Here is a 17023-nt window from a genome sequence, read left to right on the forward strand (position 1 = left end):
AATGGTGGGTTGCATGGAATGGTAATTCAAATTCTAAATATATATTGAGCATCTTAAATATAAATATCGTTGCTATCATTCGCTTTGTATGAGGAATTCGACTTTCCTTAGTCAGTAGCGGTCAAAAAGTACAGAACACTCTCTCCAGGGCCCAAGTTCGAAGCAAGAACCGACGTGGCGACTCCAATATCGCTGTGATCAGGGCCGCCGGCGCCGCCACCTCCAAGAACTCTGCGTACGCTCCACCCCGGTGCACCATTTGGCTGGCCCTCAGCGATACCCAACAGTGATAGTGAGATATTCACAAGCTGGTTTCCTTGCAAGCTCTTTCCGAAACCACCCTGTCCCAGATCTGGTCCGTAGTTTGCAAGAACAACAACGGCGTTCTTGTTAGCTGTATCAGGCCCAGCAATCCACGCTTGGAGCTGCTCAGATGCTTGTGAACCTGGGCTCGCAGTGCCGAACGGATTCTTCGGTTGCATTGGATATTGATTCGTAAAGTCAGCAACCGACTTGAATTCTGAATCGTACAGCAGTTCCTTTCCAAGAGTATCGAGCTGCGTCAGGTCAGAGCCAGTAATTTGATTGGCTCCCGCTCCAACCCAGTGAATTGCAACTGTGTATCGCTGGACATCTGAAAGGCCAGTCAATGCTTGAGCGTTTCCGGTGTACAAGTTATCCATATCGGGGCGGACCATGATGGGAGTGCCTTGGCGTGCTGGGTCTTCTTCCTGTTGATTGATGAAGCTTCGATACTGCTCAATGGCGCGCTGTACAGTATTGAATCCCAAAAAGGTGCTTTGGCCCTGGTTGTTGATGTCTTGGTCCAACCGTATGCCGTCAGCATTTCCACGCCAAAGGAAGAAGTCTGCCGCCGTATTGCGGTCCAGTTTCCATGACAGATCTAATCTCATTGGACGACTAGCTTGTTGAATCGCCTTGTGATACGCCACCGCAGCTAACGAGTTATTCGCAGGCAAGTTTTCGCCGGCGGCAGGACTTCCTGGAGTCATGAAGTCGAGTTTAATATAATCGACTCCCCTGTTTCAATATGTTAGTCCGTAACACAGATTTATACGCATCAGTTCTCACATTGCTGCCCAGTTGTTGACCACAGAATTATGCCACTGCTGCACGCCATCTTTGCTGAAGTCGAATGTCTGTCTCAAGTTGTAGCTTGGCTGGCTTGTATCAAACAGTGTTCCGAGCTTAATATTTGTCCCCTGTACCGTGACGCCTGCATCTGCCGACAAGGCGCCTGGAAGCGCATATATTCCGAGGAGCTTTCCCTGGGAGTGTAGACGATCGGCCAAAGCTGTCAGGTTCGGGAAGACTGAGGTGTCCGGGACAAGGCGACCAAATTGATCGCCGCCATTTCCTGACCAGCCTGAATCTATGCTGCACAAAGTATATCCAGCAGTAGTATTTAGAAGATCACACTGGCTCTGAACATTGTTTTGATTCAGGACGAAAGAGGTGCCCCCGCGGGCCTGCATGCCGAATGAGTTCCATCCGCGAGGAGGCCCATTGAATCCATTGGCGCTATTGCCATAAAATGGCACAAAGAGCTGGCTTGCGCTCACTGATGTCGCTATTAGCGGGACGGCGATAATGGAAATCTGGTGTTTGCTTCGCATCTTGGTGTTGAAAATGATAAATTGCAAGGGTGTATTAATGAGAAGACCGCAATACTGAAGAAGATTTCTGAATTGCCGGCTTTTACGTGCTATGCATATTCTTTCTTCTTATAGCATGACTTCCATTGAGAAACCGATCACAAAAGGGGTTAAAATCGGCCAAGAGTAAGCAAAGACTAATCGCTACCGTAAAAAGCCGGTTGAGGCGGAATAAGCTATAGACAACTTCCTTTTTGGAGGCTAGGGTTTACAGATGAATGTTTCAGTTACGTAGCTAGCTATTCACTGTGCGGAAAAGGTATATCCGCAGATTTACATATCCGCAAAGTCAATAGTCGCGTACCAATTTTTGATACCGTGCCTTTGAACCAATTGACGAAAATGAATTACGGCAAGCATCTAGTGTACAATAGGCTCAAGCCCAAACTCACTCTGTAATCTCCATGATCTATTAATCAAGCATTGCCAACTGCATCCAGTCCTACTAGCACAATCAACATTACAGTTGTTTCCACAACTGCTGAGGCTCCTGCAATGTAATATGTCATATCAACCTGATTCCATACAAATTAATTCTTTCCTGAGACTTTCCTAGTGTAGGCAAAATCAGGTCGACTGCACTCGGAGAGCTGATCATTCCCCAATGAGGTGAATCGGAATATAAGCATACTAATCCTGTAGTACTTAGGCCAATAAATATCGGGATTCTAAGTAAAACTTCCGTCTGCGCTATAGCAGATGACAGCACTGCGTACTAGCTCTATCCTCGTATTAGGCGTCGCATAGCCTGTGAAAAGCTCCATATACGTAGGAAAAGAGAGACAAGAAAGGCAGTTAAATTTGCAGATCGTACCAGTTTCGTATAATAAGCTAGCGTTTACTGCTGATGCATTTCCTTAGAAGTAGACTATAAATATCTAATTAGCGGGCTGAAACAGGTAATCACATATTGTTCAAGCCCGATTTCCATGCACAGGCGGTCTGTTGAAAGCAACAGTATCTTCATATACTTGTTATTTGCATTACAACTTTCTAATCGAGCTACCAAGCATTACCTAGTAGCCATATCCACTATTTCGCTAGATGCGTGCTTCACCGCCGGATAAGTGCAACCTCGGGACAAAAAACATCCGATGTTTTATTCTCATGCGGATAAGTAGAGAGGTTGAAGTTTAGGACGAGTGTTAATTCGCCTCAGAGAATGCAGTAGTAGGGGTGTTACTGTACCATAATGAAAAAGGTGTATACTGGGCTTCACCCCGCTTGACGAAGGTCTTGTTTTTGTAACTGAATGAGTATAACAATGAGCGACCTATTGTAAAAGTACTTGTCCCTCGAAACGCATAACTTTTATTTTTGGGATATCGATAGTTATGAAATCCAGTCACACAAGTCGTTTTGATGTTTACCCTATATTCCTCCTTTCTTACATACTCATGATACAACCCCTATGTTAGACACTTAGACTACCCAAATCCGTCGTCCTTTTCATCAATGTTAAACTATAGTCTCAGGCCATTTCGTAAACCTCTGCTACTATACTATATATAAAGAGCAATCTTGTTTAAGATTATCAAACTCTATTTCCTCCCCTTTTTTAGGAACCTCCCGCGGATACAACATTTCCACAATTGGATAGAAATGTATATGACCAATGCGGCAAAAACCGCTATTGATAGAGCCAACATCCAATACCGTGTTGGTTGTTCGGCCGCCGTCATGCCTAGCTGGCTCAGGACAGTTTTGCTATCTGTGGGATTGGGATGATCTTGCTGCTCATAAACGTACGATGGCGGGAGCTTGGACACTTGGATAGTGGAATTCTGTAAGCTTGTACCGTCTCTGGATACTGCTTCCACAAAAGTGAAGGAGTGTTGTCCTGGAATCATAGCAACGGTCTCAAAACCCTTTTTCGCAACACTGGCAATCAGAGACGGCTGCTGAACTTGGTCTGGTGATTCTGAGCTATAAAAGTTCCAAGACGTCACTTCAGTTGCTCCATTCCATGACGCATAGAGGACCGTTGTGGCCGTATCTTTCGTTGCTCCATATATACAGGAGGCAATTGCAATTGGTTCGCTCACGTGTAGCGAGGCCTTCCAGCTAAACTTGTACTGCCTATACTCGGCAAATCTTTCATATTGACTGTAGACTTGTTGAATGAGGGTTCCGTCCAAGGAAAATTCGCTTGTGTATCCAGATTCAGACCATGAAACCAAAATGTTCTCATTCTCCAAGAATTGGATATTTCCACGGCGAGCAGTGTATAAGCCGTCAGGCCTGTCCCACTTTTGAATGACAGTTGCTATCATCGGAGCTGTAGCCGTTGCTAAAGAGACTAGTAATGCGGAAGAACAAGCGGCGGTGATCGACACGCCATCAGAGGCATTGTCTAAGAACGATATCACTGTATGAGTATCATTTTGGCTGTAGACTTGGGCATCGTGCTGTGAACTGAAGGTGAAATTGTTTGTTTGTATGAATGAGGAGCGCGGGCCACCTAATTGCCAGATGATAGAGCCATCGCCACCGGATATGAGGAATATCGCGGATTGATGCCGCATAGACACGAGGTAATGCCCCTGAGGCGTTTTCTTTACTGAATTGATATGACTGGATTTTGGAAACATCAATGTCAGCAAATACTTGGTAAAGTACGACACCTTGAGATGGAATGAACGGTCAGTAGCAAGGGAAGGCGTACTAAGCATCTTCAGGTTGCGCGGAATGAGTATCTGATGCCGGAACGAAGTCAAATGCCCACCATTCAAAGATGACCCTGTTCGTTTCTATCTCAATCTCCTGGAAGCCGTTATTCCTGACGGTTGCGTTGGCGTTTTCCGGGAGGGTTGATTCGCCTGGCAGGCTTTTCTTCGCAATCAGTACTATGGCGCTATTCCCATCGTCAATGACATTGAATTCGTGCATATCGATATGCACTTGCTTTCCCCCGTCACTCGCGTAAACAGTCTTGACGATTTCGTATGCAGAGTTCAAGATGATGCCCACGCCACTCGCCGTAGCGACTGAAACCGGTCCCACGTCGCCCGCTATAAGGGACATCGCGTCAAACCCTCGGTATCTTATCTTGCGAAAGTCATACACGTTGGACCGATTGAAAAGCATAGCTCCGCTCCAGATCAATTCCTAGTATGATAATCTGAATTAGCCTATTGCTGTAGTATGGGACAAAATTGTTTCTGCTAATTACCCCATGACTATCAAAAATATGAGGGCCAAACTGCCCTGGGACATATGAGTGAGTATCCGGTGTGTTCAGTGAATCAAAGGGAGCATGGAACCAGCTCCCCGGGCTGACTAAATCGTCCCGATATGTTGTAAATTCCGGTATAGGGGGCTTTAAATCTGGCCTCTATTCATTGGGCAATTAGTGATACCAGGCTTTAGACCCTGTGGACGATAGTGAGGGCGGCATCTAGCGTGGTGATTATTTAAAAACCGCCCGCGCGAGCGGTACGGCTAGAGCACACACACAGAGAGGACGTTGAAATGGACGGGGAACTACTAACTGAAACATATGTCGCTAATCCTCTGTCAGTATTCTTAAATTCAATTGCAGATACCCGCCATATGGAGGAAATAAGCAGACAGCATGCTAGGTGCAAGTGTAGAAGCTGCATGGCTCTCGCCCGTCAATAGTTTGCAGACGCTTTGGCGAGCAATGATAGCCTTCTGTGGGACTAGATGAATAGTAATTCTGGATACCTGTAAAGGCCGCACGCAACGCTTGAAATCTGCTGGCTGCTTAAATGTCGCTTTACATATACATGGCTCAGTAGGTAGTGTAAGGAAACGTTTCCACAATCTTTGCGATTATGACCTGTCTTACAGGGGAAAGCGAGCTAGAGCTGTGACAGACACAACCTGTGAAATCAGCCTAATAAAGGCATTCTAAGCTATAACAAAAGCCGAATTCTCCGATTCATGCATCCTTCCCGCATTGCATCCTTGTCTTTCCGAAGATTCTCCTCGTGTCACGGAACAAGTCTAGATTATTTAGTTGTTATATTTTCTGGACTTGCCCACCCAAGCAACAAGGCTGCATGGGGTTCATTTTGTGGTTGGTCGAAGTTCATCAACATTAGCTGTATAGTGAATAGTAAGCCATCATTCACAGCCTTACTGTTTGTTTTTCTTTATGAATTTTAAGAAGCAAGTTTCGTTACTATGCTCTATCATTGCTAAAAAGGCACATACTTTATATGGATAAGTCTCCATTATAGGGAACATGATCCACTGTGCCTCAGTATGCAATGCGGCCTCTTATAGCACGGGAGCCTCGACCAAAATAGAGCGCGTGTTACACACTATTCATTGCCGATCATCTACTTTACGGCCCTGGAAGCCTATTAGCGGCCCGCCGCATGTTTATACACAACAGAAACACGGATGCGAATTTGAGAGAAGGCAATGGCATGCATTGGAACCTTGTTACCGCGGCAATTTAAGCTTCGTGAATGTTTAAATTCTTGACTCAAGTCCACCAAGCCCTTGAGTCGGGTATAATTATCGCTTCTATATTCTACCCAAAGTGATAAGTCATTATGAAGATTGTATCATCTTTATTCCCATCGATAATCCCATGTGGCAATTCTAATTTGTTTCCTCCTTATTCGGCTCAGAATTCTCATAGTTCGTCTCTGAAGATGCGATTTCAGATTCTTTTTGCTGCTCATCCGGCACGTGGCTGCGAACAACCAGGTAAGTCGGGACAACCGCCAGCCCTAATCGAAATATTAGATACAAGAGCTTTTTGTTAAAGTTTTCAAGAGTTCTTTTTACATACCAAGAAGTATTGTGTTAACGGCCAGCGGCACTCGCCCTCCGTACCAGTCTCTTGTATTGAGGCCATATGACACGGCCTGAGCAAAGCTCTCTTGTCCACGCAGAATACCGGTCAAGCGAGTCAGTTCTGCTACATCGTTCGTCATGGTAGCAACAAGATAGTACAGCCAGTTCTGGGCCGCCTGTTGTGAAAAGTTCCATAAAAACAGCACAAAAAAGCCCTTGACATAGCCGGGGGTGCTCCAGTCCAAGAGTGGAGGATTAGAAGTAAACTGTTCTTGAACAACCCAGCCGTATACCCAAGAGAGAATATGCACTGCAACGACATAGTAAAATGCATATTCCAAACGCTTTTTGACGGAGAAACGGGTCCAATCGAGCCACTGGCTAAGAATCTGCGAGGACAGCAGCGTAGCAAAGTTGCTTATAAAACCGATCAAAGCGCGGCCGCGTACGCTGAAGTAGTAAGCTTCGAAGTTGCCGGTGTACTGATTAAAATAAGCAGCCCAGAAGATCGGGAGGAGAAGGAGCACGTTGCGTCTCTTTGATAGGTGATACAGAGCCTTGAATTCCGCAAAGAACGACGCTTCTCGTTTGACGATGACACGCGATCCATCGCTTCGTTGAACTTTGTGGGGTGGAGACAGGCATAATGCCAAGGGAGCCGCCAGACATTGTAAAACAATGAAAATGATGTAGGTCACATAGCCAACGCTCCCTTTACCTGAAGTGTTGACGTTCAAGCCCAAGACAATAGAACCGCCGACAATGGGCCCCAGTGTCCGGAACCAGACCCATATGTTCAAGTACCTGGCTCGCTTAGAAGGTTCTGGGTATCCGAGAGCGATGGCTCCCTCGCTTGCCCAAAAAAGTCCAGCTGATATTCCGCAGGCCACAGCGCCGACAAGGACGAACCATTCGTTGCCGAAGCGGTTGTTTGTATAGAGACCAGCAGAATAAATTGGGTAGCCCAGGGCGCCGAGAAGAAGTGTGTAAGACAACCCGATTCTATTCGCGATTGGTCCACCAAATAGGCAGAAAAAACCCATTAAGCCGAACACTAAAGCATTGGCGGCGTTGATCAAATATGGCGATTCGGCTCCGCCAGCACCTATTGCGGGTGCGTGTTAGCTTGACGACCTTGAGGTAAAGTGAAAGATCACAGATTAAAGTCATCGGAGAAGGAAAAGGGTACCTAGAGAGTTCATTGCATTCCATAAGCCAGGTGCTAAGAATCCAACACCTCCGATAACACAGGCATTGAAGAGCGTAGTCCGATACCACTGCCGCTTCCCATTCAACACAGGCGTGACACGCTCTTCGGCGCCATCTTTGGATACACTGGCTTCTATGTCCGCCATGATGTTTATTCGAGTATCCCCTGTGTTGTAAGGGCTTCTGCAAGATGCTGATCACTGGTTACAAGGACATGGCTGGCTATTTATATAGCTATTTACATTTTGTATGAGATTTCCAGAGCGATGGGAAGGTCCACTTAGTTTTTTTTCGCCTCCGATGTATAATGCTCCTTTCCGGTATAATGGCCGAGAGTTTTCTGCTCGGTTAAAAGCTACCAGGTTTTTGTTTTGTGGTGCTCATTCTCTGCGAAAATGGCGTAAGAGATCAATGTGGAGCGGTGGGCCAATGACATGAATCAGGTAACCAGTACCGCGACGATCTTGAAGGTAAGCTTAATAGATTTGATGCGTGTAATAATTTGTAGATGCGTTGGAATATATATAAACGGTAAAAGTGTAGGATGATCCTCTTTCCATCAATGGCCATTTATAAAACCTGTTTCTCAAGTCCCTGAACAACATCAACAATTGTCCATCTACCCGGCTCTACCTGTGTTGAGCCCTCTTTTCATGGCACATATAGCCTAGCTCTAAGCTCACTTCCCTGTTGTTTTCCATGATTAACCCGTCTATTGTGTACCACATATACCGCGATTTGGAAAGCGGCGCTTGCGATTCCCACTGAAACCATTACAATCATCGTGCGCAAGCCAGTTGAATAACTAACGATCAGTTAGCCAATTACCAGGTCGTAAGAGAGGGGTTGTGTGGAACATGGTAAACCTACAGCGGCTTGTCATCAGCTTGAAAGTATTGCGTTCCTACCATAAGGCCGCTAATAGCGGACATCACCCACATGCTGCCATAAAGAAACGTTAGGTCCATTACAGGGGCCGAACATATATGTGTGAGCAACTTACGCAATGCTTATACTCTTTTCTCTAGGATCTGTGCAATTGAGTTGAACCCATGAGTTGTGGATAGGATGATAGCCAACTGCGAAACTGTTGACAGCCGTCCATAAACCCCACCTTGACCACTTCCCGACATGAGGCTGAACTTGATGAGCCACTATCAGAGTGACCAAATAGCACGTCTGAGCAGCAATTACAGAAGCACCTCGCTGATTGGTTCGATCGCTAATAAATGCGAATGAAAATACGACAGCAAGTGCGATAAATGCACCCACAGCAGCTAGAGCGTTTGCTCTGGTTCTATCGAAGCCCAGCGACCTATTTACCGTGTATTAGACTTTTGAATAGCAGCATGTGGGCATTCTTGAAGACTCACATAATGATAGAAGGGGTATAAGTGGTTAAGGGACTCCACGTGGAGAATACCACAAATGTTGAAACGAAATGCGGCCAGCGGCGATAGTGGGTCACGGTTTTCCAGATGATTGCTAGAGGAATCTTCTTGAGTCCTTGCTCATCTAAATCCTCCCCGCCATCTAATTCGAGGCGCCGCCGCAAAATATTCGAGTCCATTTCCGTAAACTTGATTAACCCCTGGCCAAACAGAGGTTTTGGATGTGACGGCGATCCAGGTAGGAAAAGCAAGAGAATCACGGAAACCGAGATTGTGAACAGACCCTCAACTATGTCAAAATGCATGGGAGCGTCAGCCATCTATCGATATCGGATGTGAGCACCAAGCTGGGAAAGACCAGTTAATCTTACGTAAAAATAGCCACTGCCATCCACGAAGACCACGATGTCCATCCAGCTGCAAGATCCCTGAGGCAAGCAGAGGGCTAATCGCATTGCCGCCAAACATTCCGAAGAAGAAGATGGCAACTCTCTTTGCCAGCTCCCGTTTGGTGTACCAGGTCGATAGCGTATAACATGCTCCCGGAATGTATCCAGCCTCGGCAAATCCAAGAAGAAGGCGGGTGGCGAGGAACCCCCCTCGATTCTTAATAAAAACTTGCATGATCGCAATAAATCCAAACACTAGTACTTGTGCAGATATCCATTTCCGTGGTCCAACACGCTGGAGAGCCATATTGCAGGGAATCTCGAAGACAACAATACCCATGAACATGAGCTGATTGCCTAGGTTAATTGTCGACTGAGTAACGCCAATGTCAACTGCAAATCCTCCAGTTAAGGCACTCGCAATGTTCATTCGATCAAGCTGGAAGACTAATAGCCCGAGAAATAGAAGCGGTAGCACAGTTGTGTCTACTCTGCGTAATGTTAGAACTGATTAAAGGCAAAGGGAATATTAGATGTACTTTGTGCGAGCCTTGAGCTCTTCCGCCGGATTCCATGCTGGTTGTTGCTCTGCTCTAATCGATATACTAGAATCTTCAGGCGTTGGATCGCTTGTGAAATTGCTTAGCCTTTTCTCGTCTCCCTTGGCTGATGCTGATATCATCGTATATTAATAAAGTAGAAAAAGAATTTAACATAACATATGGATTAGCGCAAGCTGTATGAATGTTGTGCTAAGTGAGCAATGTAAGTACGTTAGAAGCACCTAATCTATTCAATTTGAGAATGAAAAGCGTGATATAGAGAGATCTTCAAAAAGGGAGTCTCTCTTCTTTTTCACTCTAGCCTTCTGTCATTATGTCACCTGTCAATGAAATCGTAAAGCCGGTTTGCCGCAGGCCGGCATTATGGCGTGCTAGAAATGCCAAGTACTAAAACTCCAATGCAAAGATACAGATCTCACTTCTTTAATTACTAATTTAAATCGGCAGTTGATTGCAAAACAGTATCATACACTTTAATATCTTTGTTTATGAGCAGCTTGCCGGCTCGATTTGGCACTAAAATCTTAACATCCCGTCCGATGGTTTGTACCTGGCGATGCTCCGCAGCCGTTCTATAATTGCCGACTTGCACATCATAGGCTAGCTCAGTATATATTAGCGAGGCTACCGAATTGCGTGATGCAGTCCACCATTGCGCAATAGCGAGATAGCGAGATAAAGAGTGGTTTCCAGCAGTAAGAACAGAGCGAATCCAAAGAGCACTCATTATTTCGTTCAATATATTGACACATGAATACTCATAGTAATGCGGCGCGTGCGGCGTATGCGGCAGCTTGTAGCTAGTGTAAAATATCCAGGCATTAGCATCATTGTAGATCCTTTGAGAACTTTGGATCAGTTTTCTTAAACTGCTCATTCTCATTTACATAATTACTTTTTAAACCAGTCTATATGAGTGATTCCTTGTGTTTCTTCAAGTTTATAGATTTTGAATTGGCGAATTGCAGCTTAAGCTATGGGCAGTGTTCCTGTACGGCGAGTAGCCGTCATTGGCGCCGGACCAGCGGGAGCTATTGCCATTGATGCTCTTGCTCAAGAAAGGGCCTTTGACGTTATTCGCGTTTTTGAGCGTCGAGAAAGAGCGGGAGGATGCTGGTAGGTCAATTGGAACTGTGTTGATTGCTGCCCGCGATAAGTCCTATTATGTCTTCGAGCAAATATGGCCCTGAAAACATCCGCTTGGAGGCACGCAATTCTCATTTGGCTGCTAATTATATGGCAGGATAGATGATCCGTCGCATCCTCCTACGCTGTCCAATTTTGAATCGCTGGCAGCGCGTACAGCCGATGCGCCGCTCTCCATACCGAAGACGCTCCCGGCCCAGACACAGCCATCTGACCAACCACGCTTCTCTGAATCGTCTGTTTATCCCTACCTAGAGACGAATATCGATTCCTTGCCTATGGAATTCAGCCAAGAGCCAATTCCAGTTGAACGAAGCGAGCTTTCAATAGCCAATCACGGACCAGATACCCCATTTCGCAAGTGGGACGTTATACAAAGATACGTCCAAAGTCTTGTCGATAGAAAAGGCTATAGCGACTTTGTTTCTTACGAAACAACCGTTGAAAAAGTAGAAAAGGTTGGCACAGAATGGAAAGTCGTATTGCGAAAAAATGGGAAGCACCACGATTACTGGTGGGTTGAGTGGTTTGATGCCGTCGTCGTCGCCAGTGGGCACTTCTGGGTGCCATATATTCCTTCAATAGACGGATTAGAAGCATTTGAGAAAGCAAGGCCCGGCAGTATAATCCACAGCAAACATTTCCGAGGCCGCAAGCAGTTTGTAGGCAAAGTAAGTTATGCGCCACCAATCAGTATGTGTGCCATCGAGAGGGTATCTAATGCTATCTCTACGTAGCGCATTGTCGTGGTTGGAGCATCTGTCTCTGGAGCTGACATTGCCTTTGATCTTGCCAACGTCGCACAAGCTCCCGTCCATGCCATCACCATTGGACACACGATCAACGGATATTTTGGAGGCGAAGCTTTTAAGCATCCGAAAATAACAAACCATCCTTCAATTGCCAAGGTTGAGGGGAGAACTGTTCATCTGATAGATGGAAACTCTATTCCCGATGTTGACTATATAATCTTTAGCACAGGCTACAGCTGGTCTTTGCCCTTTCTCCCCGATGTCCCTATACGAAATAATCGTGTTCCAGATCTCTATCAGCACGTCGTCTGGCAAAAGGACCCGACATTGCTGTTTGTTGGCGCTGTGGCTGCTGGGCTGACGTTCAAAGTTTTCGAATGGCAAGCTGTTTTGGCAGCACGCATTCTTGCCGGTCGAGCTGTGCTCCCACCTGTTGAAGAGATGCGCAAGTGGGAAGTCGAGAGAATCAAGGCGCGCGGAGACGGTGTGAAATTTACGTTGATATTTCCGGATTTCGAAGACTACTTTGAAACACTTAGACAACTAGCCGGAGAAGGAGAAGAAGGGAAGGGGCGCAAGCTCCCGCGGTTTCGAAGAGAGTGGGTAAGAGCCTTTCTGGATGGCCATGAGCGTCGCAAAGTCATGTGGCGACGACTCAATGAGAAAGCTCAAATTGAATTGAACGCGGCCCAAGATGGTAAACTTGAGATTAGAGCACGGCTGTAATAGCATTGTATATTCAACACATTACATGGATTGTCAATGCCTTGACCTCTAGCCTGTGCTCGGAACACGCGAAGCGCGTATTTACTCTGTCGGAATCCGTCAAAAGTAAAAAAGGACTATGGTGACTGTGTATATGGGTTAATGAACGCTTTGCAAGAATAATTACTATCTCTGGGCATACATCTATTGTTGAGTGGCATGGATGGCGTCAGAGTGCATTTTGCTTTAAAAGGTCCACGGGCGTAAAAAACTCGCCATCACATGTCAGGGTAGGTAAGGTATGTATCCTGTAAAATAGCCCCCGTTCTGAAAATTCATTTCTCCAGGTATATTTTGGCAGCAAAGGCCGGTTTTCGCTGCAGTTCCTGAGTATACCAAGTATTTACGTAAGAAGTTAAAACCATTACCTACGACGCATTGAAGTAGTGATTATTTATTTCTGTTTGATGGCTTTAAAGAGGTAGGATTCGTGCCACATGGTACGCTAAAAACAACCCTCACAGTGTCCGAACGTACGGTCTCCGCAATACAAGTAAGCTTGACCGACTCAAATGGAAGTGGAGCGTATTGTGCATTAGCGGCAGCCAAGTCTGGGACGGATGTCGTCGTAGATTGCCCTTTCCGCCGTATCTCGACTAGCCTCCATCCGCTAAACCGCAGGATGATGCACGAAGTCGGATCAGCATTAATTAGATATAACATCTTATAGGCCAAGGTCCTTATATGATAATAAGATCGAGACATCTACAACGAGTGTCTCACAAACTAGATTAATAGAGCTGGGAGGTATACAATTGGAACAAGAGGTCTTTGGAAGGTGGCCGCAGTCGTCCATCATTATAAATACCCCGTCTTTGTCAGCTCTTTGGGGAAGGAAAGGGATTAATTTCAGAGACCTCGCATATTCTTCTTTCTAGGCACGTTAAAATGACTTCTTTCGATCTCACGTCTTACAAAGCCCTATCTTTTGATATATATGCAACGCTCATTGATTGGGAGACGGGCATCCTTGCACAGCTTCTACCATTACTCAGTAGACTTTCGAAGGGGCATTCACTATGGAACAAAAGCCTGGACGATATCTCGGATTACCTGCTCATCAGATACACAAATCACGAACATAGACTGGAAATTCAACACCCAAGTGAGAAATACTCAAAGCTGTTGAGCATGGTGTACGAAAGTGTCGCTGCGGATATGGGAATAGCTGTAACTCCCAGCGAATCAGAGGCATTTGGTGGCGCCATAGGGAAATGGCCGGCATTTGAGGATACCGTGGCCGCCATGCAGAGACTAGGAAAATACTACAAACTCATCGCGTTGAGCAATGTGGACAAGGTGTCATTTGGAAATACCTTGCGTGGTCCGCTTAATGGCGTCAAGTTCGATGCAATTTATGTTGCAGAAGACATTGGCACGTACAAACCAAACCCAAACAACTTTAATTACCTTATCGAACATGTAGGTCGGGATTTCGGGATCCAGAAAAGCGACATATGCCACACGGCACAGAGCCTACCGTTTGATCATATCCCTGTTGCATCAATGGGCTTTCGGCCCGCCGTTTGGATATCTCGCGGAGGTGGAAGAATGGGAATGGGGGATCTCGAAGCGGTGAAGGATAAGGTTAATATTGGAGCGACGTATCATACGCTAGGAGACATGGCTGTAGCTGTAGAAGCAGCCTTTGGAAAAACTGAATAATAAGTGTCCGGAGTCTATCCAACGGCTAGGTAATAGATATAAAACAAACTCCACCCCACATTGCAACTTCTTTTTCTAAACTTGAGCTCTTACATTTCACAAAAGCAATAGGTCGACTCCCAATCGCTGTTGAACTGCTTTCCAGTCTAACACGACCTGATCTGGTTCGACGCCCTTTGCGAGGGCTTCTTGTGCTCGATCATGCCATATCTGGCGAATAACTGTTCCAGCTACCAGGCGGTTTGGGATTCCAAGTTGGCTTGACACTGCTAGCCAATGTTCAACTATTTGTTGGTCTGCTTCATCTGTGGCCTCTGTAGCAGCAATAAAGACAGGCCACATCGATATGGCACCTCCCCGAATGTGGATGAATGTCATAGCATCTAGCAAGACCGATCTGACATACTTGCTGACACCGCGTGGAGGAACCTTGAGAATGGCTTGGTATATATAAATCAGAGCCGCTGTACGGAAAAGTCGAAGATGAAGACAATCCAAGAACCTAAACTGCTCCGTTCTAGGTAATAATTTCACAATATTCTCCCGTTCGGGAATATCCAGATCAATCGCGCATTGCGCGTCATTTTCAGGCAACAATTCGGCTATATAACTCTGAACAATAATCCAGAGATTCTCAGGGACATCGCCATGCGCAATCCGTTCCATGAATAGTCTAGTTGATGAAATTATGCGCAAAACATCGCAGCTTGCACCGATCGTATACCCAAAGTTTCGGCGCAAAGCGACGCCTTCGAAAAGAATTTCGGTGATGGGGGAGCGATTGTGAGGCTTGGCATTTCCAGTTTGTGAAATCTCGAATGAAAGGGCGATGCTTTGAGATATTACCCAAGAGTGCGTGGACTGAGCCCACGGCTTTTGCCGAACAAACTGAGTCACAAAACTTCCGGCTCCGTGGAAGTGACTCCTCCAAGCGACCGAATCTCTTGCTTGACCCTGTTTTGGTAAGCGACCAATACATTGAAGATTTGGGCAAAAAAGAATCTGATGTGTACAGCTACTCACCTCAGAGATCATTAATGTATATAGAGTAGCAGCGCAGGCATTGTATTCCGCTTCTTTCGTACAACTCAGGGTTTGACTGAGCTCTCTTAATGAAGCACCGTAGTGCTCCAGCGCGACTGACTGTTTTTGATGATGTATCTGTCGGTTTTCTTTGTACAGATTCGCCAAGTTAAATGCAGACTGAGCGATGATCGCATGATACAAAGCTCGTGAAGCCGGAGATGAATCTTGCAGTGCTGTCGATGGATAAACAGATTTCCAGGGGTTATTCGTGCTGTCCACTGGAATCATAATAGGAGCTATCCATGTTACGTAGTGGTGAAATATTGTGGCCTCATCTCGTGACGATGATAAACAATCATATATGGTTGGTGTAAGGGGCCGGAGTAGAGAACAAAAAGCTTCGATGTACGGCGTGGGGGGGCTCTCTGACTGAGAAGAATCTGTTGAAGATGCAAAATCTTGTAAATTTAAATCGGGCTTTTTTGCAGTGGGACGATCCAAGATTGAGGGGTCGGCTTGCTTTGTCGAATGAAATACTGTAAAGGGGCTCAAGGGCAGCGAGTGGTCCGCAATCGGAAGGTCGACGCTATCCATCTCCTCGATCAGGCGCTGAAGGTGATCGTCACTGAAAGACGGCCAGCCACGCCATGTTTGCTCAAAATCCATGCTTCTTCGAGAAAATGGAGGATAGGTGCCGGTCTTTTGGTCTACCCAAACAAGCTGGATGCTGTACCCTTCACACTCAAGCCTGCATTTCTTGCACTGCTTGCATGGTAGACCTGCACCGCTGCACTTGACGCGCCGTCGGCGACATGTCCAGCAAGCGGAAAACGATCTTGTGACTTGCTTCCGAGGACGAGGCATCGTATGTAAAGGTCAGTGAAGTTCTCTCAAGATGTGTGCTTTCTCGCAATCTCAGCGGTCCGACAATACGAGAATATGAGAAATGCGCGAACTGGCGCCTCTCGAGAGGAAAATTGGTTACATGAAAGACAGCATATGAACAACGGGTGGGGTTCGCGGGGAATTTCCATCGAAAGCCAAGCTATGGTAGCGTTTATTTGGTGCCCAGTGCATGGGCGAAGGAAGATACGGTGCTTGGTGTAGTGCTACTGTAAGCAGACTAACACCGAGGAGTCATACCGGCCAACGCAGCGGGGAAACCAAAGATAAGAAACATGTGTGGTTAAATGCGCGTACAGTGCGTATTCTTGTTCATGAGATATTGTAATATTACATTATACGTTCGAAGTGCCTTATGTGGTCATTTTATAGAATTATGCATAACGGTCTTTGTGATTATTGTACCTGAATCTATTCATTAATGTTAAAGCCATTATCTGCTTTTTTGTGATTAGTCCTTGGTAATTACTTAGGTACTTAGTAAAGAGTCTAGACTAAATCTTGACAGAACTCAGTCAAATTACACTATAGCCAAGTACAAAGAAGGTTCTTCATGCCACAAACTAAGGTAGTAATTTAACACCACTGTGGCATTTAAACCTTGCTTATTTCGATTTGCAGTTTTCCTTTGTCCGCTTCTTCTACCAGCTGTTGCAACCTATCTTCCTTAGGCACTGTGCTCGACTTCCAAGGCTTAACACCAGAAGCAAAAAGCTGGTCAATATCTAGATGGTTTAACGCCGGTTAGTGCATTCCATTTTTGTA

General features: G+C 45.8%; 7 protein-coding genes across 7 annotated transcripts; 2 read left to right on the top strand and 5 right to left on the bottom strand.

The window, feature by feature from the left end:
* Positions 1-107: 107 nt before the first annotated feature.
* On the bottom strand, positions 108-1637 carry TGAM01_v203569 (hypothetical protein; the record flags this gene model as incomplete). Its single annotated transcript, XM_018808495.1, has 2 exons — positions 108-1041; positions 1093-1637. 2 exons carry the CDS (start codon positions 1635-1637, stop codon positions 108-110), a joined length of 1479 nt encoding a protein of 492 aa, XP_018658276.1.
* A 1580-nt stretch (positions 1638-3217) lies between these two features.
* TGAM01_v203570 (hypothetical protein) lies at positions 3218-5278 on the bottom strand (the record flags this gene model as incomplete). Its single annotated transcript, XM_024549233.1, has 4 exons — positions 3218-4250; positions 4342-4784; positions 4849-5010; positions 5168-5278. 4 exons carry the CDS (start codon positions 5276-5278, stop codon positions 3218-3220), a joined length of 1749 nt encoding a protein of 582 aa, XP_024406071.1.
* A 973-nt stretch (positions 5279-6251) lies between these two features.
* TGAM01_v203571 (hypothetical protein) lies at positions 6252-7804 on the bottom strand (the record flags this gene model as incomplete). The annotated part of the gene is made up of 3 exons (XM_018808497.1): positions 6252-6382; positions 6445-7554; positions 7639-7804. The coding sequence occupies 3 exons, from the start codon at positions 7802-7804 to the stop codon at positions 6252-6254; spliced, it is 1407 nt and encodes a 468-aa protein (XP_018658278.1).
* Positions 7805-8524: 720 nt separating this feature from the next.
* On the bottom strand, positions 8525-10120 carry TGAM01_v203572 (inner membrane transporter yfaV; the record flags this gene model as incomplete). The annotated part of the gene is made up of 5 exons (XM_018808498.1): positions 8525-8600; positions 8662-8973; positions 9032-9338; positions 9421-9929; positions 9978-10120. The coding sequence occupies 5 exons, from the start codon at positions 10118-10120 to the stop codon at positions 8525-8527; spliced, it is 1347 nt and encodes a 448-aa protein (XP_018658279.1).
* Positions 10121-10977: 857 nt separating this feature from the next.
* Positions 10978-12625, top strand: TGAM01_v203573 (dimethylaniline monooxygenase; the record flags this gene model as incomplete). The annotated part of the gene is made up of 3 exons (XM_018808499.1): positions 10978-11117; positions 11245-11818; positions 11885-12625. 3 exons carry the CDS (start codon positions 10978-10980, stop codon positions 12623-12625), a joined length of 1455 nt encoding a protein of 484 aa, XP_018658280.1.
* Positions 12626-13552: 927 nt separating this feature from the next.
* TGAM01_v203575 (haloacid dehalogenase) lies at positions 13553-14329 on the top strand (the record flags this gene model as incomplete). The annotated part of the gene is made up of 2 exons (XM_018808500.1): positions 13553-14086; positions 14138-14329. The coding sequence occupies 2 exons, from the start codon at positions 13553-13555 to the stop codon at positions 14327-14329; spliced, it is 726 nt and encodes a 241-aa protein (XP_018658281.1).
* Positions 14330-14425: 96 nt separating this feature from the next.
* On the bottom strand, positions 14426-16219 carry TGAM01_v203574 (hypothetical protein; the record flags this gene model as incomplete). Its single annotated transcript, XM_018808501.1, has 2 exons — positions 14426-15283; positions 15353-16219. 2 exons carry the CDS (start codon positions 16217-16219, stop codon positions 14426-14428), a joined length of 1725 nt encoding a protein of 574 aa, XP_018658282.1.
* Positions 16220-17023: the final 804 nt, after the last annotated feature.

This window comes from Trichoderma gamsii (genome assembly GCF_001481775.2).
Source record: "Trichoderma gamsii strain T6085 chromosome Unknown Scaffold_9.2, whole genome shotgun sequence".
Classification (NCBI taxonomy): Eukaryota; Fungi; Ascomycota; class Sordariomycetes; order Hypocreales; family Hypocreaceae; genus Trichoderma; species Trichoderma gamsii.